General features: G+C 45.4%; 1 protein-coding gene across 23 annotated transcripts in view; it reads left to right on the forward strand.

Moving 5' to 3' along the window:
* Positions 1-23,698, forward strand: part of PRKAG2 (protein kinase AMP-activated non-catalytic subunit gamma 2) — a 337,838-nt gene that overhangs the window by 278,837 nt on the left and 35,303 nt on the right. For 16 of the 23 annotated variants that reach the window (XM_035254336.3, XM_078343436.1, XM_078343431.1 and 13 more), the window contains one exon: positions 6,454-6,563. In XM_035254336.3, coding sequence (XP_035110227.3) covers positions 6,454-6,563 — 110 coding nt within the window. The remainder of the gene's footprint in view (positions 1-6,453; positions 6,564-23,698) is intronic. The other 7 variants (XM_035254337.3, XM_078343435.1, XM_078343434.1 and 4 more) reach the window with 1 other exon arrangement.

Raw genomic sequence — 23,698 nt, forward strand, 5'->3', positions numbered from 1 at the left:
AGCATCGCCCTTAGTGGTCATGGCGGACGCGGACCAGAGCTCTCTGCGCTGCTCTGATGAAAGCCTGCTGTCTCGGGCCTTTCTTGAGTGGTACCCTGACTGTCTAGCCTGTCAGCGTTTTGAGAAACATGGGAACACACCAACTTAAACTTCACCCATCCATCGTTCCCTCCCTGACAGCCGGTATCTTCATTCTTGAACACCGAGCCTGTCCTCGGCAGTGCTGGTGGCTGTGTGATGACAGTCAGTGTCCCCTCCACTGGTTTGCAGTGTCTGTGAGGAGAAGGGTTGTGGGTCTTGTCTTCCCTGCGGCATCCCCGCCTCTTGCACAGCGGAAGCTGCAGGTGCCTCACCAGAACCCTCCTGTCTCACCCAAGTTTTCATATTTCAGCATCTCTGTCCAAGGACGTGCTTTGACACCTGGGCTTGTGGGTAGAAATGCCAGAGGTAGTGTTTCAGGAATTACCTTGAACCCAAGCAGGGCAGGAATGTGCCTCCCACGAGACAGTTCTCAGGTCTGTACAACCTCAGAGCAGCCTCCCTCACAGCTTTACTGCAGGCTCACGAAGCTGTAACCTGCCTACTGGGCACCTTTTCTTTTGAATTTTTTCTTCCCTAACTTCCCCTGGTCTCAGGATCAGCTTTGGGAGGAACACACACCAAGACAATATGCAGTGAATACTTAGAGACTGGAAAAATGTATGGGTTACTTGAGTAAGATACTGATCCTTTAAAGAAATTATCCTCCAGGAAGGAAAACATATCAGAAATACGCAGTCACTGTTAACTCGATAGAAGGTGATAACTGATGAGACAGAAGTGAAGTGCCGCCGTCGTTCTGGGGAAGAAGTCATTTTAGATTTCTGACCCTTTCCATGTCAGGGCTGGTGAACCACCTGTGTGATCTCAGGTGATCCATTGCTTACCCTGGGCTGGTGCATAAGCTTTAAGGGTGGAGAACGAGTCATTGTGTCCCCTGTGAGTAGCCCTAGGACAGGGCCCAGGACAGGGGGGTACTCCCCAGGTGTGCACAGATGAGTGCACAGGTGAGTCAGGGAAGTGAGTGTAGTAAGGAGCTACTAGGGCCTGGGACAGAGCTTCAAATCCCACTTGGGTCACTTCCTCGGCGTCTGATTTGGGGCAAGTGACGCAGCTTCTCCTATCCTCAGTTTCCTCAAAGGTAAAATGAAAAACTGAAGGCATATTCCTCAAGGTTGTTATATCAGTTAAGTGACTGAGTTATTGCGGTCCTGGTCCATGGTAAGCACTCAGATGTTCACTTCTTTTGTGGGAAAACATGTCAGTTGAGGGTGGGTTGAAATTGAACAAGAAAAAGTTGAGGAGGAGGACATTTAAGGTAAAGTGAGTGAACAAGGGCAGGAGGGGAGAGGTTGAAGGCTACAGGAAACTGATAGGGAGCCCATTTGCCTAGATATGAAACCAGGAGGTGGGAAATAAGGCCACAGAGAAGCTGGACGTGGAGAGTCATGAATGAGACACAGAGGCATCTGGACTTCATTCCACATCGGGAGGGAGACACTTGAGAGGGAAGTGTCCAGGAGGCAATTGCAGTGACAAAATTCTGCATTATGAATTTTAATATCCCAAGAGAGGTCAGAATGAAAACAGACTTGGGAGTGATCCACAGCGTTTGTCGTGAAATTGGCAAACCAGCTGCATGGATGTCCACAGGAGGAAATACACGGAATCGTGGGCTCCTTTCCACAGCCACAGGTCTTGGTTAGTGTCACTTGTTTAACACTTGTTTTGCTAATTAGCTTATACACTAAATTTTTCTCTTCTCAGATATTTCCCAGGTAGTTCACGTCTTCCTAAAATGCACAAATCGGTGTGCGCCGAATGGAGCTGTCAAGGATGTCTCTTGCATATGGTGTAATTTGAACTGACCCATGAAGATAGGGAAGGATTTTAACGGAACAGTTTGGAAAGTGGTCATGGCAGGCCAAGGGCAGGAGGGGGATCAGCCTGGCTAAGAACACAGCTTTGGAATCCAGAGGCTTCAAGTTCAAATTCAGATTCCACGACTCACCAGTCATACTCTTGAGCTGAGATCTAACAAAGGAGGAGTTAACTTGGCCACAAAGAGATGGAGAAAGTATTTCCGGCAGAGGAAGCAGTAGTGTGGGAAGTAAAAAAGTTCCTCTTCAAAGTTTCCCTTCTTGCTTTTTGCTGTTAACTCTTTGTTAAGCCCTGTTCTATGTAGCCGTTAGACATGCTCACAGGCACGTAGTACATTCAGTGTACTTGTACTTTAACCAAGATATCTGTCCTGGACATGCTCACAGGCATGTCCCAGCTTGCAGCCTATGCCCCTTCCTTATTTGGACTTTCTTTTTGTTCTCCATTGCTTTACCTGTTTAAAAAAGTTTTAAGTTCTTAGCCAATCGGGTTTTAGTTTATATTATGACGTCTGGCTCCAACCATCAGAGATCAAACATGGCAGTAAGGACAACCCCAAATGCATAAGGAATAAACATGTCTGCTTTTCCTTTGTTCGTCGTACTCTCATGGCAAGATGGCTAGCAAGGGTACCCTTCCTGCAGGAAGTAAAAATGGCCTTGCTGAGAGACCATTTGTCTCAGTGCTGATTTTTCTTTGTGGCACTGAGCATTTGTTTTCAGCGAATAGTGTAAGGCCCCATGGAAGAGACGGCAGAACACTGATGCAGGACTGGAAGAAAATAGGCGTTTGGAGAAAGTATAAAGCAAGAGTGTTTAATACAAGAGGCCAGGTGGTAGGTGAGGGCCAGGCCTCCCGGCTCTTATAAATCAGGGTTCCCCAATCCCTGGGCCATGAACCAGTACTGGTCCCTGGTCTGTTAGGAACTGGGCTGCAAAGCAGAAGGTGTGGAGCGGGTGAGGCAGCTTTATGGCCTGAGCTGTGCATCCTGTCAGATCAGGGGTGGCTTTAGTGTCTCACAGGAGCGCAAACCCTATTGTGAACTGTGCTTGTGAGGGATCTAGGTTGTGTACTCCTGATGAGAATCTAATGCCTGATGATCTGAGGTGGAGCAGTTTCATCCTGAAACCATCCCCTCCCACCCACAGTTCATGGAAAAATTGCCTTCCACGAAACCAGCCCTAGGGACCGCCGTTGTAGGTAACTTCAAGGGTTTTGCCTTTATTCTAAAGCAGCTGGATTAGATTAGATTTGCATCTGGAAAAATCTTCCTGGATGCAGCGTGGACAGCTGTGGAAGACACAGGGGGCAGAAGGATTGGTGAGGAAGCTGGGATATCTAGGGGGGTGGCCATGGAGGCAGAGAAATGAGTGGATTTGAGAGATCTGGTGTGCAAAATTAATAAGGCATCGTGATAAATTGGTAAGGATGGCAGGAGGACAGTGTCAAGGCTGACTCCCAGATTTCCACGTGATGGGTTGGACGGTGTTGCTGTTTCCTTATCAGTGTGCTATCAACACCACAATACATTCTCATTATTTTTGTTTAAATTGTCAATTAGGGCCTGGTGTGGTGGCTCACCGCTGCAACCCCAGTGCAATAGAAACCAGAACTCATTCCTCCTGTGTGAGTGTAATTGACCAACCACTCCTCATGCCCCGACTCTGTTCCCTCCCCAGCCTTTGGTAACCACTATTCTACTTTCCCCTCCTGTGAGAGCAACTTGTTTAGATTCCACAGGTGAATGAGATGGTATTTGTCTTTCCGTGCCTGGCTTATTTCACATAACACAGTGTCCTCTAGGTTCATCTTGTTGTCACAGATGTCAGGATTTCATTCTTTTTATGGTTGAATAGTACTCCATTGTGTAGAGGTACGTTTCTTTATCCATTCATCTTTGATGACAGTTAGGTGGATTCCATGTCTTGGCCGTTGTGAATAGTGCCACACTCAACATGGCAGTGCAGATGTGTCATTAACACTCAGATTTCATTTCCTTTGGGTATATACCCAGCAGTGGGATTGTTGGATTGTAGGGTAATTCTATGTTTAATTTTTTGAGGAACCTCTGTACTGTTTTCTATAATGGCTATAGTAATTTGTATTTCATTCCCACCAATAGTTCAAAAAAAGGGAGGGGGGGCTCCCCTTTCCTCCACGTCCTCAGCAACACTCATCTTTTGTTTTTGTTTTTGATAATAAGCTATTCTGACTGGAGTGAGGTGATACCTCATTGTGGTTTGATTTGCATTTACCCAATAACTGGTGATGGTAAACATTTTTTTATATACCTATTGGCCATTTGTGTGTTCTTTGAGAAATGTATATTCAGTTCTTCTGCCCATTTTTTTATCAGATTATTTGGGTTTTCTTTCCTGGTGTTGAGTTGTTTGAGTTCCTCATCTATTTTGGATATTAACCCTTTATCAGATTTATAGATTACAAGTATTTTCTCTCCTTCTATAGGTTGTCTCTTCACTCTTTTGATTATTCTCTTTGCAGGACAGAAGCTTGTTAGTTTGATAGAATCCCATTTGTCCATTTTTGTTTTTGTTCCGTGTGCTTTTGAGGTTTTATCCATAAAATATTTGCCCAGACCAAAGTCACGAAGCATTTCTTATTTTCTTCTAGTAGTTTCAGTTTAGGTCTTAGATTTTTAAGTCTTTAATCTATTTTCAGTTGATTTTTTTATCTGGTGAGAGACAGGAATCCAGCTTCATTTTTCTATATGTGGATATCTAGTTTTCCCAGCACCATTTATGGAGGAGACTGTCCTTTGCCCAGTGTGTGTTCTTGGCACTTTTGTCAAAAAATCATTTGGCTGTAAATGTGTGAATTTATTTCTGGGCTTTCTATTCCATTCTCTTTGTCTGTGTGTCTGTTTTTATGCCAGCATCATGCTGTTTTGGTTACTATAGCTTTGTAGTATATTTTGAAGTCGGGTAGTATGCTATCTTCAGCTTTGTTCTTTTTGCTCAAAAGCTATTTGGGGCCTTCTATGGTTCTATACAAATGTTAGGATTTTTTTCTTGTCCTGTGAAGAACTGATATTTTGATGGGCATTTCATTGAATCTGTAGGTCACGGTGGGCAATATGGTCATTTTAACAATATTCTTCCAATCCTTGAACACAAGATATCTTCCCATTTATTCATATCTTTTTCAATTCATTCTTTCTTTCTCCTTCCTTCCTTCCTTCCTTCCTTCCTTCCTTCCTTCCTTCCTTCCCTCCCTCCCTCCCTCCCTCCCTCCCTCCTTCCTTTTTCAAGACAGTGTTGCTTTGTAGCCCAAGTTGGAGTGCAGTCGCGTGATCTCAGCTCACTACAACCTCCACCTCCCGGGTTCAATCAATTTTCATGCCTCAGGCCCCTGAGAAGCTGGGATTACAGGCCTGCACCACCACGTTCAGCTAATTTTTGTGTTTTTAGTAGAGGTAGGGTTTCTCCATGTTGACCAGGGCTGGTCTCAAACTCCTGACCTCAGGTGATCTGCCCGCCTCGGCCTCCCAAAGTGCTAGGATTACAGGTGCAAGCCACCATGGCCAGCCTGCTTCAGTTCTTTCTTCAGTGTTTCATAGTTTTCATTGTAGAGATCTTTCACCTCCCAGGTTAAATTAATTCCCAAGTATTTTGTTTTTTGTAGCTATTGTAAATGGGATTTTTTTTATTTCTATTTTAAGTAGTTGTCTGTTAGTATATAGAAATGCTACTGATTTTTTATGTTCAGTTTGTATCTTCTAACTTTACTGAATTTGTTAGTTTTGACATTTTTTGATGGAGTCATTAGGGTTTTCTATATATAAGATTATGTCATCTGCAAACAGGACAATTCGACTTCTTTGTTTCCATATTTGGATGCATTCTTTCTCTCGCCTCACTGCTCTGAGAAGGACTTCCTGTACTGTGTTGAACAGAATGGCAAGAGCAGGCATTCTTGTCTTGTTCCGGTCTTTTTTTCCCTTTATTTTTATTTTATTTTATTATTTTTGTAGAAGCTGGGTCTTGCTATGCCACCCAGACTGTTCTCAAACCCCTGCGCTCAAGTGAGCCTTCCCACTCAGCCTCCAAAAGTTCTGGGATTCCAGGTGTGAGCCACCACACCCTGCCTTGTTCCAGATCTTGAAGGGAAAGTTTCCAGCTTTTCCCCGTCCAGTTAGCTTTGCCTTGGTTTTATTAACCCTGTATTTAATTCTGTGACCCTGCTGAACTCATTCTTTTTAGGTCTAGGAACTTTTTCTAGATTTTTTGGTATTTCCTATGCAGAAAATCGTAAGTGTGCAAATAAAGACAGTTTTGCTTTTTTAACACATATGCCTTTCATTTTTATTTCTTGCCTTATTGCACCAGCTGGGACCTCCAGTGTAGTGCCCATAGAGTTAGTGAGAGTGGGCATCTTTGCCTGGCCCTTGATCGTACTGGGAAAACAGTTCATATTTTACCATTAAGTCTGCTAGTGATAGGTTTGCGTATATGCTCTTCATCCGATTGAGGGAGTTCTTTCTTATGACTGATGTTTTGGCTTTTTTTCTTTCAGCAGTAGAAGACTCAGAGAGTGGTGTTTACATGCGATTCATGAGGTCACACAAGTGTTATGACATTGTTCCAACCAGTTCAAAGCTTGTCGTCTTCGATACTACATTACAAGTAAGTGTACTCAATTTTCATGAATTTGTGGTATATTTTTGGATGGCTACTTTGTACAGTAATTTAAAAACAGCAGTGTTTACTGAGTCCTTTGCCCATATCAGGCACTGTGCTGAGGTTGTATCTGAATTCTCAGTATCTCTGGCAATCTTATGAGAAATGTGCTTTTAGTGTTCTCTTCCTAAAGACAGGGAAACTCAAACTCTAGAGTTTAAGAACTTAAGTCAGAAAGCTTTGGCTGGGCACAGTGGCTTATGCCTGTAATCCCAGCACTTTGGAAGGCCGAGGCTAGCGGATCACCTGAGGTCAGGAATTGGAGACCAGCCTGACCAATGTGATGAAACCCCGTCTCTACTAAAAATACGAAAATAACTGGGAGTGGTGGTACATGCCTGTAGTTCCAGCTTCTCAGGACCCTGAGGAGGGAGAATCACTTGAACCTGGGAGGCAGAGGTTGCAGTGAACCGAGATCGTGCCACTGCACTCCAGCCTGGGCAACAAAGCAAGACTCCATCTTAAAAAAAAAAAAGAAAGAAAGCTTAGTCCACAAGTTCTGGAATTTAAGGACCTAATCCACAGAGCTAGTGCATGATGGGGTCTTGAACACAGGCCTATCTAATGTGTGCTAGAACCTAAGCTGTTCATTATGAAACTGTATGGCCTTGCTCAGTAAATTCTCATGGTCTTTCTTAGCTATTTAGTAGAATATCTGATAAATAAATTTGAAATAATATTGATTAAAAAGAAGAAAATCACTAAAATGAACAGTCTCTTGCGAGAAGGACTGACTGATCTCTTTTCTCAGAAAATTCGAATCTTAACATTTTGGTATTAAAATTATGCTTATTGCAACTTACTTTATATCAACGTAATTTACAATCACATATGAAAAGTCCCAAACAGTACACTCAATATGGTGATGAAACTACACTTGATGTGATGAAATGTGTGTCTACACACGTATCTGTGCATGTACATTTAGTGTATGATTTCTGTATAAATATTTTCCAAGTGGGATTGTCCTCAGTCGGGTTCCTCAGAAGTGAATGCTAAGCCAAGAGTTTATGAGCAAGTGGTTTATGAAGATGCACTCCCAGGAGGAGGCATGAAGGGACCAGAGGAGGAGCAGGGCAGGGAAGACACCCACCAAGGGCCCTGGAAGGGCAGCCTCAGCCTGAGCCCTCGGGGCTCCAGCCGAAAGGCGCCCTGGAGCGTATCCGACCCCTCCCACAGCCCTGCAGTAGGGGATTCCCCCAGGCTCTTCCTTCTCCACCGGTCCTTCAGACCTCCCCAGGGACCCCCAGTGTGGCCTGCTTCTGTTCCCATGCCCCACACCTGTGTCCTCAGAGTGCTCCGCAGGCTCCTGGAGCCCCTTACTTGTGTTCTGTGCCTGCCACACGGGACTTACAGGATGACCAAAGATGATTTTGCTTTTGTGTAATTTCTCTTTCCAATTGTTTCTTGTTAACATGTGGAAATACAGTTGATTTTCACAAATTGGCTTTATATCCTTTGTCTTTGCTGAGTTCACTTTGGACCAGGTGACCTTCAGGGTCGCTTTTAAAACCCTAAGATTCTCTGATTCTTTGACACAAAGAGGGAAGCATCAAATACATTATAGTAGGGAAAATGGTCGGCAGTCTTTTTAAGAGATGTGATCTTGAGAACCGTGACTACATGTTTCAGTAACAAAATAACCAGAAATTCTGTATTCCCAAAATAAAGGAACTACTGGCTCAACCCATTTCAGCCTCACCCCCATCCCCAGAAGGCCTACTTTTTAAAATTCTGACCACTGGCGTTTCTACCAACATAAAAATAAGTGGCAGTAGGCCGGGCACGGTAGCTCACACCTGTAATCCCAGCACTTTGGGAGGCCGAGGAGGGCAGATCACTTGAGGTTAGGAGTTCGAGACCAGCCTGGCTAACTTGGTGAAACCCTTCTCTACTAAAAATACAAAAATTAGCCAGATGTGATGGCGTGTGCCTATAGTCTCAGCTACTCGGGAGGCTGAGGTGGGAGGATCACTTGAACCCGGGAGGTGGGGTTTGTGGAGAGCTGAGATTGTGCCACTGTGCTCCAGCCTGGGTGACAGAATGGGACTCCAACAGAACAAGATTCTCAAAAAATAGTAAGTAGCAGCTGATTTGACTTTTACCCAGCTTTCCATGTGTTACTCATTTTGGCTAAACGCTAAAGAAAGTCAAATGAGTAATACATGAAAAATGTGATGTCTTAGGATGCCCAAGGTCACTGATCCGGTAAATATCACTTCCCTAATTAACAGGAGCTGTGAGCATCGTCTCCGGAAGCTGTTTATCCCTGGAGGCTCTAAGTCTGAGAGGAGCTGAGATGCATTACCATGGAAAGAGGGGGAGAAAGTTGTTAGGCCTTGTTAAGACAGAGGAAAAGATGTATTTGAAAAGGGGTGATTAGAGTATTTTCTAGACACAGACAGCAGTAATAGCCATTGGCACACCCTTAAGAGCTAAGAAAGCAAACTAAATAGCTGTGTACCCAAAACAGCCTAAGAGACTAGTTAAATAACTCCTCGCTTAGGCATATAATAGAATACTGCATAGCCATTAAGAAGAATGGAGCAAATGTTTGTCAGGAGTAGATTCATTTATTAGGAAAAAAAGTAAGCTGCATAACAATACTCAGAATAACACATCATTCTGAGGGTATGACGTCATCAGAGCCTTAACTGGTCTGGGGAGCAAGGCCAGCCACTTGCGGGGAAGCTGGAAGAGTGTGTGCAGATAGGAGTAGAACAGAGCCGATGCAGAGGAGAGCAGAATGGGAGGCTGTGCTGCCGGAAGGAGGGAGGAAGAGGAGTCTCCGACTTGGCTTTTCTGTTTCCATCTTCGGTCTCTTGAGGGGCCGGCTGGACTCCCTGACCTTGGGTTCCATGAGATTCCCTCGGTGTAATACTGAAATCTGGGGACACGTGTAGATCTGTCCTGGCCGTATCAGTCCTGATAAAGTGGAAATCAAATGTCCAACTGGAAGGGGCCTGCCTGCTGGGGAATGTAATCCCCACTGTCCTCAAGAGCCACACGACGCAGTGCCAGCAGGGGCCAGCACAGCAGGAGAAGCACCTGTAAACCAAGCGCAGCTTTTTCTCCTTCGGTCAGTGGCTCATAAGGAGCCCCACCCCCACCCCCACCGAGACCAGGTGTGGACTGAGGCAGGGGAGGCATCAGTGTCAGAGCAGCTGCATCATCTACCCGTGCAGTGTCCGCTTACTTCACAGGTCTAGACGAGCCCCGTCTCTGCCTGGCGAGAGTGTCCTTGCACGCTCAGCATTCGGCTTTAGGGATCTGGTAGTTCCCTGCTTGTGATGGGGAAGTTGGGACCGGTAGTTCCCTGCTTGTGATGGGGAGGTTGCACGGTCATCGCGTCTCCTGGCTGTCCTGTTCAGTCTCTAAAACAGTCTGCTTCAGGCAGCCAGGAACTGCTTCCCAGCAGGAAAGTCATTATCTGCAGGAGAAGGCTTGGTTGTTTTGGGGGTTAATCTTTCCTGAAAGCCCTCAGTGTCTGCTCTGTACATTTCCTTTCGGTGGAGGCTTCCTGTAGCATCCCTAATATCAAGCTTGCTGGGTCCCAAGGCCACACAGAAGAGCAGCCTGGCCTTCCACATGCCCGATCTTGCCCTGGGCCTCTCTGAAAACAGCTTTAGTGTCACTCGGTACCCATGTCAGAGCAGCGCGTGCACACGTGATGCATGCTGCCTCCAGAACACCTGCCTGGTGGTCACAGTGGCAGGTGGAATGTAACATCTTGAATTCCCGTTGGAGGGGTCTCTCCAGTGTTTCAGGCTGTTGTGGGGTGTGAGACCCTAGTTCTGCAGGGTCTGTCCCTCATGCTCTGCCCTGCACGTATCTCACAGAGACACCCAGAGCTCTGCTACTTCCTGCCTGTCCCATCCAGCCCACACAGCCATCAGCGCATGGGCCACTGTGGCAATGTGTGTGTGAAGATGGCCAGCTTCTCTGCAGACCATAATAAGGTAGAGAGCGGGGGTGCTGCCGCCTTGAGACACACTGGCAAGTGTCCTGTTCCCAGGTAAAGCAGACTCCGTCTAGGGGTCCTTGCAGATTGGTATAGGGAAAAAGAGTGTGTGTGCAGGCAGGGGCTGCAGGTCCTAAAGGTGTAATACGCTGGGAACAACTGCTGTAGTGGCAAGTTCGCTTTTCAGATTGAAGGGTCTCCCTCACCTGGACATTCCTCGGGGGCTCCAGGAGGGAGTGTCCTCTGCCCTCGGGTGTGGAACATGCAGGTTGTGCATGACAGATCCGTGCTGACTCCCCGTCTCCCTAAGCACATGGACTCATGTATAGTTCACTGTGCCACAGCATCTCAGCCTCATTAAAGACGGACTCAGCAGCACCCTGCACTTCAGGCAGTCAATCAAGCCAGCGGTTAGAGCCACTGCCGGCTGCATGCACAAAACACGGAATGAACAGTTTCTAGGAAGACCACTTGTAGCAATCAATCCCACCAAACTGTGTTACATTTCTCGTCCTTGGTCTAACATTACTGGCACCTGTTTTATACATAATTGCTAGGTTTCTGCAGCTGTGAAATGGCAAGATCTCACAGTTTGTCCTGCATATAACTGGTTTCCTGCCCTGCAGCATGCAGAGACCTGTCCCCAGTTACAGGTCGGGGGCAGCAAGGACTGGCTGCGCTTTCCTTTGGGAGAGTGACAGCTCCACACGAGGTGCCTGCCCCAGGAAAGCTGTCACTGGACTTTAAAGAAAGGTGATTCCCAGACACTGGAGAGCCAGCCATTCCCACTGCCTTGGGAGACAGAGGAACCCCCGGATCTGGAATCTCAGCTTCGTCTGAGTCCAGTCAGGTTTCCCTCTGTTGCCTGCCGGGCTCCTGCTCCTTCAGATCCATGCCAGGCTTTCCCATCGAACCTGTGCATCCGCACCCCGCAGAGTTACGCTTTGTGTTTGATTTTGGAAACAGCCCTGTAGCTACAAGAAAGAGATTCTCTGGGGACTGCCATAGAGGCTATTGGGTTCTCTGTGGGTGTAGGTCACGGACCTGGGCTTGTGGTTTTCTCAGAGGCCCCAGCGCACTCACAGGATGTCCTTACACTGAGCCCTTTGGTCCTGGCTTCTGCCTCAGTGGCTGGTTCGGTGGCCATGTGGGCCCTGGTAGCCAGCCGTCATCAGTCTCAGAGGATGGCTTGTTTAGTCACAATGCCATGGCCTGTCCTGGATTACAGGAATCTGATATATTTCCCACTGAGAGCTCAACACTGTGTTAAACCCATGGATGGGAAACCAGTTCCTCTGTTTCTGGAAACCACTCTTGGGGGCAGTTTCTTTTCTTTTTTCTCTCTCTCTTTTTTATTCTTAAAGACAGAGACTGACTCTGTCACCCAAGCTGGAGTACAGTGGCACGATCTTCATTCACTACAACCCCCGCCTCCCAGGTTCAAGCAATTTTTGTGCCTCAACCACCTGAGGAGCTGGGATTATAGGTGTCCGCCACCACACCTGGCTAATTTTTTGTATTTTTAGTAGAGATGGAGTTTCACCATGGTGGCCAGGCTGGTCTCGAACTCCTGGCCTCAAGCAGTCTGCCTGCCTCCGCCTCCCAAAGTACTGGGACCACAGGTATAAGCCACTACACCCGGCAGTGGTGCCAGTTTCTCGATCAGTCATGGTACGGTCAGAAGACAGAGGCCACACCAGTTACTTGAACAGAAAAAAAAATAACCAAATGTTAACTGGTAACTGAAAGGATAAAGAAAGACCTCTAAGGCAGTGTTCTCAAAGTCCGGCTCCCAGACCAGCGGCTTCAGCCTCTGCTGGAACCTGTAAAAATGCAGCTCATCAGACTCAGTCTCAGACCCGATCCGAAATGGGGGAATCAGGCTCAGTGATGTGTGTTTCAGCAGATGCTGAGTGAGTCTGGTGTGCTCTACAGTGCTGTGGAGGAGGGGAGGTTCGGAGGCGTGCCCTCTAGCTGGTGCTCATGTCTCTGAGTGAGACTGTGGGCTTGAGGAGGCTCATTTTGCACAAAGTGGGAAAACAACAGCTTGGATTCAGCTGCTGCTATAGGAGGTGCCGGTGCCCAGGTCAGGCAGTGCCTGGATGGAGCTCACAGGAGCTGCAGGCAGACAGGAGCCCTGCAGGCAGCAGGCGGGAGGAGCAAGCCCTTCTTCCTGCTCCAGCTTTGAGTCCCTCTCTGGACTCTTATTGTCAGAGTCTGAAATAGACCGAAACAGGGTCTGCAAAGTCCCAGTGTCACCAAGCCAAGGTAGAGGGGTGGGCATAAAGCTGAGAGACAGTAACTTAATAGCTGGCACAGTAGAGAGGGGGGCATCCCATTCCCTTCCAGATAAGCCCAGGAGTTCAGAGAAAGATAGGTATCAGTTAGTGTATTAGCCTCTTTTCACACTGCTGGTAAAGACATACCTGAGACTGGATAATCTTTAAAGAAAAGAGGTTTAATGGACTCACAGATCCACGTGACTAGGGAGGCCTCACAATCATGGCGGAAGGCAAGGAGAAACAAGTCACGTCTTACATGGATGGTGGCAGGCAGACAGAGCTTGTGCTCTTTATAAAACCATCCCATCACTGGGCATGGTGGCTCACACCTGTAATCCCAGCACTTGGGGAGGCTGAGGAGGGTGAATCAGTTGAGGCCGGGAGTTGGGGACCAGCCTGGCCAACATGGTGAAACCCCATCTCTACTAAAAATATACAAATTATCCAGGCATGGTGGCGGGCACCTGTGGTCCCAGCTCCTCGGAAGGCTGAGGCAGGGGAATCACTTGAACCCTGGAGGTAGAGTTTGCAGTGAACTGAGATCACACCACTGCACGCCAGCCTGGGCAACAGAGTGAGAATCTGTCTTAAAAAAAAAAAATCAGATCTCGTGAGACTTATTCACTATCATGGAAACAGCACAGGACGCACTTGCCCCTGTGATTCAATTGCCTCCTACTGGGTCCCTCCCACTACACGTGGGAATTATGGGAAATACAATTTAAGATACGATTTGCGTGGGGACACAGCCAAACCATATCAGTTAGTGATTCCAAAAGATGACACCTCAAGAATTATGAGAGGCCCAAAAATAAATAAAATTTCATAATGAAATTCTCACACCCTAGGATTGCAGGGGAAGCATTAGGAATGATCTGGGCCTTTCCTCACAGTGGCAATGTGACTTCTTTTGGCAACGTTGTACAAATGATAGCTTTATTTTTTTTTAACAAATGTTTTATTTTAGAAAAGTTTTAGATTTACAGACACATGGCAAAGGTAGTACAGACAGTTTGCATATACCCCACACCCAGTTTAATCTTGACATCTTGCATTAGTGTGATCTACATTTGTCCCAGTTATGAGCCAGTCTTGATACATGATTATTTGGTAAAGTCTGTGCTTTCTTCCCATCTCCTTAGCTTTTACCTAAGGTCGTCTCTGTTGGAGGATCCCATCTAGGTTACCCTATCACGTCTCGTCATCATGCCTCCTTAGGTGGGACAGCTTCTCAGACAGATGTTCCCTGTGTTTGACGCCTTGATGGCTTTGAGGAGTGTCAGTCAGGTATTTTGCAGATTGCCCTCTATTGAGATTTGCCCAGTGATTTATCATGATCAGACTGGAAATGTGCCTTTGGAGGAGGAAGAGCAGAGAGAGGTAAAGTGCCCCTTTCATCACTCCGTCTCCCGGGAGTGACTTAGGCTCTCCATTACCCAGCCAAGGTGTGCCAGGTTTTCTCACCGTGAGATTCTTCTTTTCCTTCCTCCTTCCATGCCGTCATACCAAGAAGGAAGTCACCATGCACAAACCACACTTAGCCAGTGGGGAGTGACACATCACCTCCGTGAGGGCTGAGCAGCTATGTGAGTTAGTTGGGATTTTTCTGCAAGGGAGATTTGTCTCTTCTCCATCTATTTATTTATTCATTCACCTATTTCAGTGTGAATTTATGAATGTTTGTTTTATACTTTATAGTCCAAAACAACTTCATTTTGTTGCTTACATTATTCCAGGCATTGTGATTTTTTTTTATTGCATTTTAGGTTTTGGGGTACATGTGCAGAACATGCAAGATAGTTGCATAGGTACACATGTGGCAGTGTGATTTGCTGTCTTCCTCCCCTTCACCCACATCTGGCATTTCTCCCCAGGCTATCCCTCCCCAGCTCCCCCCGCTGTCCCTCCCCTATTCCCCAAATAGACCCCAGTGTGTAGTGCTCCCCTCCCTGTGTCCATGTGTTCTCATTGTTCATCACCCACCTATGAGTGAGAATATGTGGTATTTCATTTTCTGTTCTTGTGTCAGTTTGCTGAGAATGATGTTCTCCAGATTCATCCATGTCCCTACAAAGGACACGAACTCATCGTTTTTGATGGCTGCATAATATTCCATGGTGTCTATGTGCCACATTTTCCCAGTCCAGTCTATCATCGATGGGCATTTGGGTTGGTTCCAGGTCTTTGCTATTGTAAACAGTGCTGCAGTGAACATTCGTGTGCACGTGTCCTTATAGTAGAACAATTTATAGTCCTTTGGATATATACCCAGTAATGGGATTGCTGGGTCAAATGGAATTTCTGTTTCTAAGGCCTTGAGGAATCGCCACACTGTCTTCCACAATGGTTGAACTAATTTACACTCCCACCAGCAGTGTAAAAGTGTTTCTGTTTCTCCACATCCTCTCCAGCATCTGTTGTCTCCAGATTTTTTAATGATCGCCATTCTAACTGGCGTGAGATGGTATCTCAGTATGGTTTTGATTTGCATCTCTCTAATGACCAGTGATGATGAGCATTTTTTCATATGTTTGTTGGCCTCATGTATGTCTTCTTTTGTAAAGTGTCTGTTCATATCCTTTGCCCATTTTTGAATGGGCTTGTTTGTTTTTTTCTTGTAAATCTGTTTGGGTTCTTTGTAAATTCTGGATATCAGCCCTTTGTCAGATGGGTAAACTGCAAAAATTTTTTCCCATTCTTTTGGTTGCCGATTCACTCTAGTGACTGTTTCTTTTGCCGTGCAGAAGCTGTGGAGTTTGATTAGGTCCCATTTGTCTATTTTGGCTTTTGCTGCCAATGCTTTTGGTGTTTTGGTCATGAAGTCCTTTCCTATGCCTATGTCCTGAATGGTTTTGCCTAGATTTTCTTCTAGGGTTTTTATGGTGCCAGCTCTTATGTTTAAGTCTTTAATCCATCTGGAGTTAATTTTAGTGTAGGGTGTCAGAAAGGGGTCCAGTTTCTGCTTTCTGCACATGGCTAGCCAGTTTTCCTGACACCGTTTATTAAACAGGGAATCCTTTCCCCATTGCTTGTTTTTGTCAGGTTTATCAAAGATTGTATGGTTGTAGATATGTTGTGTTGCCTCTGATGCCTCTATTCTGTTCAATTGGTCTATATCTCTGTTTTGGTACCATTGCCATGCTGTTTTGATTACTGTAGCCTTGTAGTATAGTTTGAAGTCTGGTAGTGTGATGCCTCCTGCTGTGTTCTTTTTGCTTAGAATTGACTTAGCTATGCAGGCTCTCTTTTGGTTCCAAATGAAGTTCAAGGTGGCTTTTTCCAGTTCTGTGAAGAAAGTCAATGGTAGCTTGATGGGGATAGCGTTGATTCTGTAAATTACTTTGGGCAGTATGGCCATTTTCACGATATTGATTCTTCCTAACCATGAACATGGAATGTTTCTCTGTTTGTGTCCTCTCTTATTTCATTGAGCAGTGGTTTGTAGTTCTCCTTGAAGAGGTCCCTTACATTCCTTGTTAGTTGTATTCCTAGGTATTTTATTCTTTTTGTAGCAATTGTGAATGGCAGTTCGTTCTTGATTTGGCTTTCTTTAAGTTTGTTATTGGTGTATAGGAATGCTTGTGATTTCTGCACATTGATTTTATATCCTGAGACTTTGCTGAAGTTGCTTATCAGTTTCAGGAGTTTTTGGGCTGAGATGATGGGGTCTTCTAGATATACTATCACGTCGTCTGCAAATAGAGACAATTTGGCTTCCTCCTTTCCTATTTGAATACCCTTTATTTCTTTTTCTTGCCTGATTGCTCTGGCTAGAACTTCCAGTACTATATTGAATAGGAGTGGTGAGAGAGGGCATCCTGGTCTAGTGCCAGATTTCAAAAGGACTGCTTCCAGTTTTTGCCCATTCAGTATGATATTGGCTGTGGTTTTGTCGTAAATAGCTTTTATTATTTTGAGATACGTTCCATCAATACCGAGTTTATTGAGAGTTTTTAGCATAAACAGCTGTTGAATTTTGTCAAATGCCTTCTCTGCATCAATTGAGATAATCATGTGGTTTTTGTCTTTGGTTCTGTTTATGTGGTGAATTACATTTATAGACTTGCATATGTTGAACCAGCCTTGCATCCCCAGGATGAATCCTATTTGATCATGGTGGATAAGCTTTTTGATGTGCTGTTGCAGTCGGCTTGCCAGTATTTTATAGAAGATTTTTGCATCTGTGTTCATCATGGATATTGGCCTGAAGTTTTCTTTTGTTGTTGAGTCTCTGCCGGGTTTTGGTATCAGGATGATGTTGGTCTCATAAAATGATTTGGGAAGGATTACCTCTTTTTGGATTATTTGGAATAGTTTCAGAAGGAATGGTAACAGTTCCTCATTGTGTGTCTGGTAGAATTCGGCTGTGAACCCATCTGGACCTGGGCTTTTTTTGTGTGGTAGGCTCTTAATTGCTGCCTCAACTTCAGACCTTGTTATTGGTCTATTCATAGTTTCAGCTTCCTCCTGGTTTAGGCTTGGGAGGACACAGGTGTCCAGGAATTTATCCATTTCTTCCAGGTTTACTAGTTTATGTGCATAGAGTTGTTTGTAATATTCTCTGATGATGGTTTGAATTTCTGTGGAATCTGTGGTGATTTCCCCTTTATCGTTTTTTATTGCATCTATTTGGTTGTTCTCTCTTTTCTTTTTTATCAGTCTGGCTAAGTGTTCTGTCTATTTTGTTGATCTTTTCAAAAAACCAGCTCTTGGATTTATTGATTTTTTGAAGGGTTTTTTGTGTCTTTATCTCATTCAGTTCTGCTCTGTTCTTAGTTATTTCTTGTCTTCTGCTAGGTTTTGAGTTTTATTGATCTTGCTCCTCCAGCTCTTTCAATTTTGACGTGAGGGAATCAATTTTGGATCTCTCCACTCTTCTCATATGGGCACTTATAGCTATATATTTTCCTCTAGAGACTGCTTTAAATGTGTCCCAGAGGTTCTGGCATGTTGTGTCTTCATTCTCATTGGTTTCGAAGAACTTCTTTATTTCTGCCTTCATTTCATTGTTTATCCAGTCAAAATTCAAGAGCCAGTTGTTCAGTTTCCATGAAGCTGTGCGGTTCTGAGTTAGTTTCTGAATTCTGAGTTCTAACTTGATTGCACTATCGTCTTAGAGACTGTTTGTTATGATTTCAGTTGTTTTGCATTTGCTGAGCAGTGCTTTACTTCCAATTATGTGGTCAATTTTAGAGTAGGTGTGATGTGGTGCTGAGAAGAATGTATATTCTGTGGATTTGGGGTGGAGAGTTCTGTAAATGTCTATCAGGTTTGCTTGTTCCAGGTCTGAGTTCAAGCCCTGGATATCCTTGTTAATTTTCTGTCTGGTTGATCTGTCTAATATTGACAGTGGAGTGTTAAAGTCTCCCACTATTATTGTGTGGGAGTCTAAGTCTCTTTGTAAGTCGTTAAGAACTCGCCTTATATATCTGGGTGCTCCTGTATTGGGTCCATATATATTTAGGATCGTTAGCTCTTCTTGTTGTATTGATCCTTTTACCATTATGTAATGACTTTCTTTGTCTCTTTTGATCTTTGTTGCTTTAAAGTCTATTTTATCAGACACGAGAATTGCAACTCCTGCTTTTTTTTGTTGTTCATTTGCTTGGTAAATCTTCCTCCATCCCTTTATTTTGAGCCTTTGTGTATCCTTGCATGTGAGATACATGTGAGATTTCCTGGATACAGCACACTGATGGGTTTTGGATTTTTATTCAATTTGCCAGTCTGTGTCTTTTGATTGGTGCATTTAGTCCATTTACATTTAGGTTTAATATTGTTATGTGTGAATTTGATACTGCCATTTTGATGCTAGCTGACTGTTTTGCCCATTAGTTGATGCAGATTCTTCATTTTGTTGATGCTCTTTAGCATTTGGTATGTTTTTGGAATGGCTGGTACTGGTTGTTCCTTTCTATGTGTAGTGCCTCTTTCAGGAGCTCTTGTAAAGCAGACCTGGTGGTGACAAAATCTCTGAGTACTTGCTTGTTCACAGAGGATTTTATTTTTCCTTCACTTATGAAGCTCAGTTTGGCTGGATATGAAATTCTGGGTTGAAAGTTCTTTTCTTTAAGGATGTTGAATATTGACCCCCACTCTCTTCTGGCTTGTAGGGTTTCTGCCGAGAGATCTGCCATGAGTCTGATGGGCTTCCCTTTGTGGGTGACCCGACCTTTCTCTCTGGCTGCCCTTAGCATTTTCTCCTTCATTTCAACCCTGGTGAATCTGATGATTATGTGCCTTGGGGTTGCTCTTCTTGCGGAATATCTTTGTGGTGTTCTCTGTATTTCCTGGACTTGAATATTGGCCTGCCTTGCTAGGTTGGGGAAATTTTCCTGGATAATATCCTGAAGAGTATTTTCCAGCTTGGATTCATTCTCTTCGTCACATTCAGGTACACCTATCAAACATAGATTAGGTCTCTTCACATAGTCCCACATTTCTTGGAGGCTTTGTTCATTCCTTTTTGCACTTTTTTTCTCTAATCTTGGCTTCTCATTTTATTTCATTGAGTTGATCTTCGACTTCTGATATTCTTTCTTCTGCTTGGTCAATTTGGCTGTTGAAATTTGTGCATGCTTCACGAAGTTCTCATGTTGTGTTTTTAGCTCCTTCAATTCACTCATATTGCTCTCTAAGTTTTCCATTCTTGTTATCATTTCCTCAAATCTTTTTTCAAGGTTCTTAGTTTCTTTGCATTGATTTAGAACATGTTCTTTTAGCTCATGGAAGTTTCTCATTACCCACCTTCTGAAGTCTGATTCTGTCATTTCATCACACTCATTGTCCGTCCAGCTTTGTTCCCTTGCTGGTGAGGAGTTGTGGTCCCTTGTAGGAGGTGAGGTGTTCTGGTTTCAGGTGTTTTCCTCCTTTTTGCGCTGGTTTCTTCCCATCTTTGTGGATTTATCTACCTGTCGTCTGAGTAGTTGTTGATTTTCCAATTGGGTCTCTGAGTGGACATGCAGATTGTTGATGATGAAGTATTTCTGTTTCTTAGTTTTCCTTCTAATAGTCTGGCCCCTCTTCTGTAGGACTGCTGAGGTCCACTCCAGGCCCTACTTGCCTGGGGTACACCTGTAGCAGCTGCAGAACCATGAGGGTTGCTACCCATTTCTTCTTCTGCTATCTTTGTCCCTGAATGAGGCCTGCCAAATGTCAGTCTGATCAGTCCTTTGTGAGGTGACTCTTTGGATATGCGGGGGTCAGGGAGCTGCTTGAGGAGACTGTCTGTACTTTATACTTGAGGAGACAGTCTGTACTTTATAGGAGCTCAAGTGCTGAGCTCTGAGCTCCATTGTTCATTCAGGGCTGCTAGGCAGGTACGTTTAAGTCTGCTGCAGCAGAACTCATAAAGCCCCTTTTTTTCCTCAGGTGCTATGTCCCGGGGAGTTAGGGCTTTATTTATGAGTATCCGTTGCACTGTCCTGGCCAGCAAGGAGGCAGTCTAATCACTGCCTGCCTGTAGTGGTTATACTGCCCTGTTGCCGTGGGCTCCACCCTGTTGCTGTGGGCTCTGCCCTGCTGCCCTGTGTAATTCCCTGTAGTCCTGTTTATATGGGTGTGGTTAGAGCTGCCATGGTGATGATGGCCTGCCTCTGTAGTGGCAGACTCTCTCTGTTATGGCGGGTTGCCTTGGTAATGGTGGGTTGCCTCGGCAACAGCAGGCTGTGTCAGCAATGGCAGTGTACCTCCCAAGTGCCTTGGTAATGGCGGACGCTCCTCCCCCTCCAAGCTGCACCATCCTGGGTTGAGCTGTGCTTGCCATGAAACTCTCAACCCCGAGCGTTTCCAATTGCTGTTTTGTTTGTTTTTGTGGGGGTGGGACCCGCCGTGCCTGATCACCTGGCTCCCTGCCTCAGAGCCCTTTTTTTTTTTTTTTTTTTTTTTTTTTAAAGTTTAATGGTTGACTCTCTCCTGGGTGTTCCAGTTGCCTGCTGAAAGGGCGCCAGGATCTGTGTGATTTCCCATGCAGCGACCCACTGCGCTGGCTGGAACTACGTTGCTGCCCAGGAATCTCCTGGCTTGGCTTTCTGTTTAAGTCCCATTTAATCAGATGAATGTGCTAATCTGCCTTCTGAAATCTCCAATTGCTGGTTTAACAGGGCAACCAAACCAGTGAATTTTGTACGGAGTGCTGCTGCGCTGCGGCCCCAGCCCAAACAGCCACGCTGGCCCAAACAGCCGCGCTGGTGGCTTGTGCAGCTCCTACACCTGGGAATCTCCTGGTCTGTAGGGTATAAAGATCCATCTGGAAATGTGGCGTGCACTCACCATCTGCAGTTTCACTGGGAGCTGCAATCCTGAGTTGGTCCTACAGCACCATCTTCCCGGCATTGTGATTTTTAATAATGCCAACAAAAACCAGGCAAGTATCCAAATAAGTGACTGTTTGCCAAGCACTGTTTTTTCTTTTTGAGACAGAGTCTCACTCTGTTGCTCAGGCTGGAGTACAGTGGCACGATCTTGGCCCACTGCAGCCTCTCCCTCCCAGGTTCCAGTGATTCTCCCACCACAGCCTCCCGAGTGGCTGGGATTACAGGCGCATGCCACCACCATGCCTAGCTGATTATTTTTGTATTTTTAGTAGAGGCTTCACCATGTTGGACAGGCTGGTCTTGAACTCCTGACCTCAAGTGATCCACCCACCTCGAAGAATGAGTAGAGAATATAGAATGCAGAGCACATGATAAAAAGTAAAGTAAAAGGAGAGCTTGAATAGGAGGGAGCAATGCAGGACAATCCTAGTTTAGTGTTAAAATCAAGAGGCACAAAGAGAAGGGGTGCTTGATTATTTTGAAAGCAAGAAGAAAAGAGAAGCCTGGCCCTGTTGTTCAAGACCAATGCTGCTGATGCTGATCAAGAGAAAACAGAACTATTCAACTCAAATTGTACTTTGTTCCTTATCAAGGAAATGATCTTCAAAATGGAAGAGGTCAAGTAATCGTGATAAGAGGGAAGTAAAGGCCACGGTAGCTGTGGAGAGCACCCGTCAACACTAACCATGTCTCATTTCTGATCCAGATGAATCACCCCCTACCACAAAAGGGAACTTAGAAAGGAGATTCCCAACCTGTTAATGATATTGGAGGAGTTGCAGAGAAGAGGTCTGATTTTGGAGGCCAGAGATAAAAGGAAAGAGCAGATAGATTTCTCAGAAAGCAGAGGCTGGGGAATATGGTATCAACACCAGCTGAGAGTTATGAATGAATGGAATCTGTCATGAATTGGCCAAAATAAATCCACAGGAGATTCATCTGCAGCTCTTTGTAGCTGTTCCATAGATGCCCGTGCCTTAATAGGCACGTCTGGATTCCAGCTAGATGAGGCTGGCAGAGCCTGGCATGAGGTCCCACAGGATGAGAGGCAGAGCAGCAGCTTGGCAGCCAGGCGAACGCACTCCTGTCTAGATCACAGTCAGCCTGCCGCAAGGTTTCCAATTGTGTTGGATGCCTCTTGTGGGCCATTTCCAAAGCCAGTCGCATTGCCTCATAGTCAAGCCGCTCATCACTCCATGCAGGGGCAGTGGCATGATTCTCAGCTCAGTGCCAAGTGCCCCAGCTTCCTCGGCCAGGGGAGGACAGGAGCCAGCAGCCACATGCGGTCCTAGGAAGATCCCTCAGGCTCAAGAACTGTCCGGCGCTGACTCACCCGCCCACCCGTCTCCTTCCTCCCTTCCTGTGCTTCGGCTCCCTGGCATCATATTCCCAAATACGCTTTGCTTTCTGGGGAGCCCCAGCTGAGAAACTGGGGGTACGCCAGAGGATTCTTGTGCCCCACGCTCTTCAACTTTGGAACAGTGATTGAATATTGATTTCATTGATGGCATCATCTAATTAACAGATGACTTGAAAGCAGGTGGGCTAGCTGATAATGATCGAAATGCAGAGATTCCTCAGCATGTGAAATTATACATAGGACCACATAATATGGCATCAAGGACAGAAGAAATGAGAGCATGTCACTATTCTAGAAAATATGAAAACAGGGGCTGAGAACTGGAAAGGAGAATAGCAGGCCCTGCTGCGCATGGCTCATTTGGGAATGTGCTGGAGCAGAAGGCAGACTAGTGGCTGACTGAGCGTTTTTCATAATTAAAAGTGACCGCTAACAGTTGGCATGGACACACCGAGTTCACAGGTGGGCTTCTTGCTTGCTGGGCTTCCCTGAAGAGCAATAGGCCAGACATCTTTTCACTGGAGGCCCTGTGTTCCTGTCTGTCTGTTTTATTTCTGGAGCAGTTCGTTTCCTCCAGAAAACAGTCCTTCCATGGCGATGGTGGGAAACTGTTCATCTTAAGTGGAAGGAGTACTGTGGGCATGGAGGGCACAGAAGCTGAGTTTACAAAAGGAAGAATCATGTGGCTGGCAAGGTAGGCCTAGACCTGGATGGAGGAGGGTCTTGAGGACCATATATATTTTATATATATATTTAAATTGCACTTTAGGTTCTGGGGTACATGTGCAGAACATGCAGGATTGTTGCATAGGTACATATATGGCAATGTGGCTTGCTGCCTCTGTCCCCCCATCATCTGTATGTGGCATTTCTCCCCACGTTATCCCTCCTCAACCTCCCTATCCCCTGCTGTCCTGCCCCTATCCCTCCACAACAAACCCCAGTATGTGATACTCCCCTCCCTGTGTCCATGTATTTTCATTGTTCAACACCCGCCTATAAGTGAGAACATGCGGTGTTTGATTTTCTGTTCTTGTGTCAGTTTGCTGAGAATGATGGTTTCCAGATTCATCCATGTCCCTACATAGGACACTAACTCACCGTTTTTTATGGCTGCATAGTATTCCATGGTGTATATGTGCCACATTTTCCTTGTCCAGTCT

The sequence above is a fragment of the Callithrix jacchus genome, chromosome 11, assembly GCF_049354715.1.
Source record: "Callithrix jacchus isolate 240 chromosome 11, calJac240_pri, whole genome shotgun sequence".
In the NCBI taxonomy this organism is placed as follows: Eukaryota; Metazoa; Chordata; class Mammalia; order Primates; family Cebidae; genus Callithrix; species Callithrix jacchus.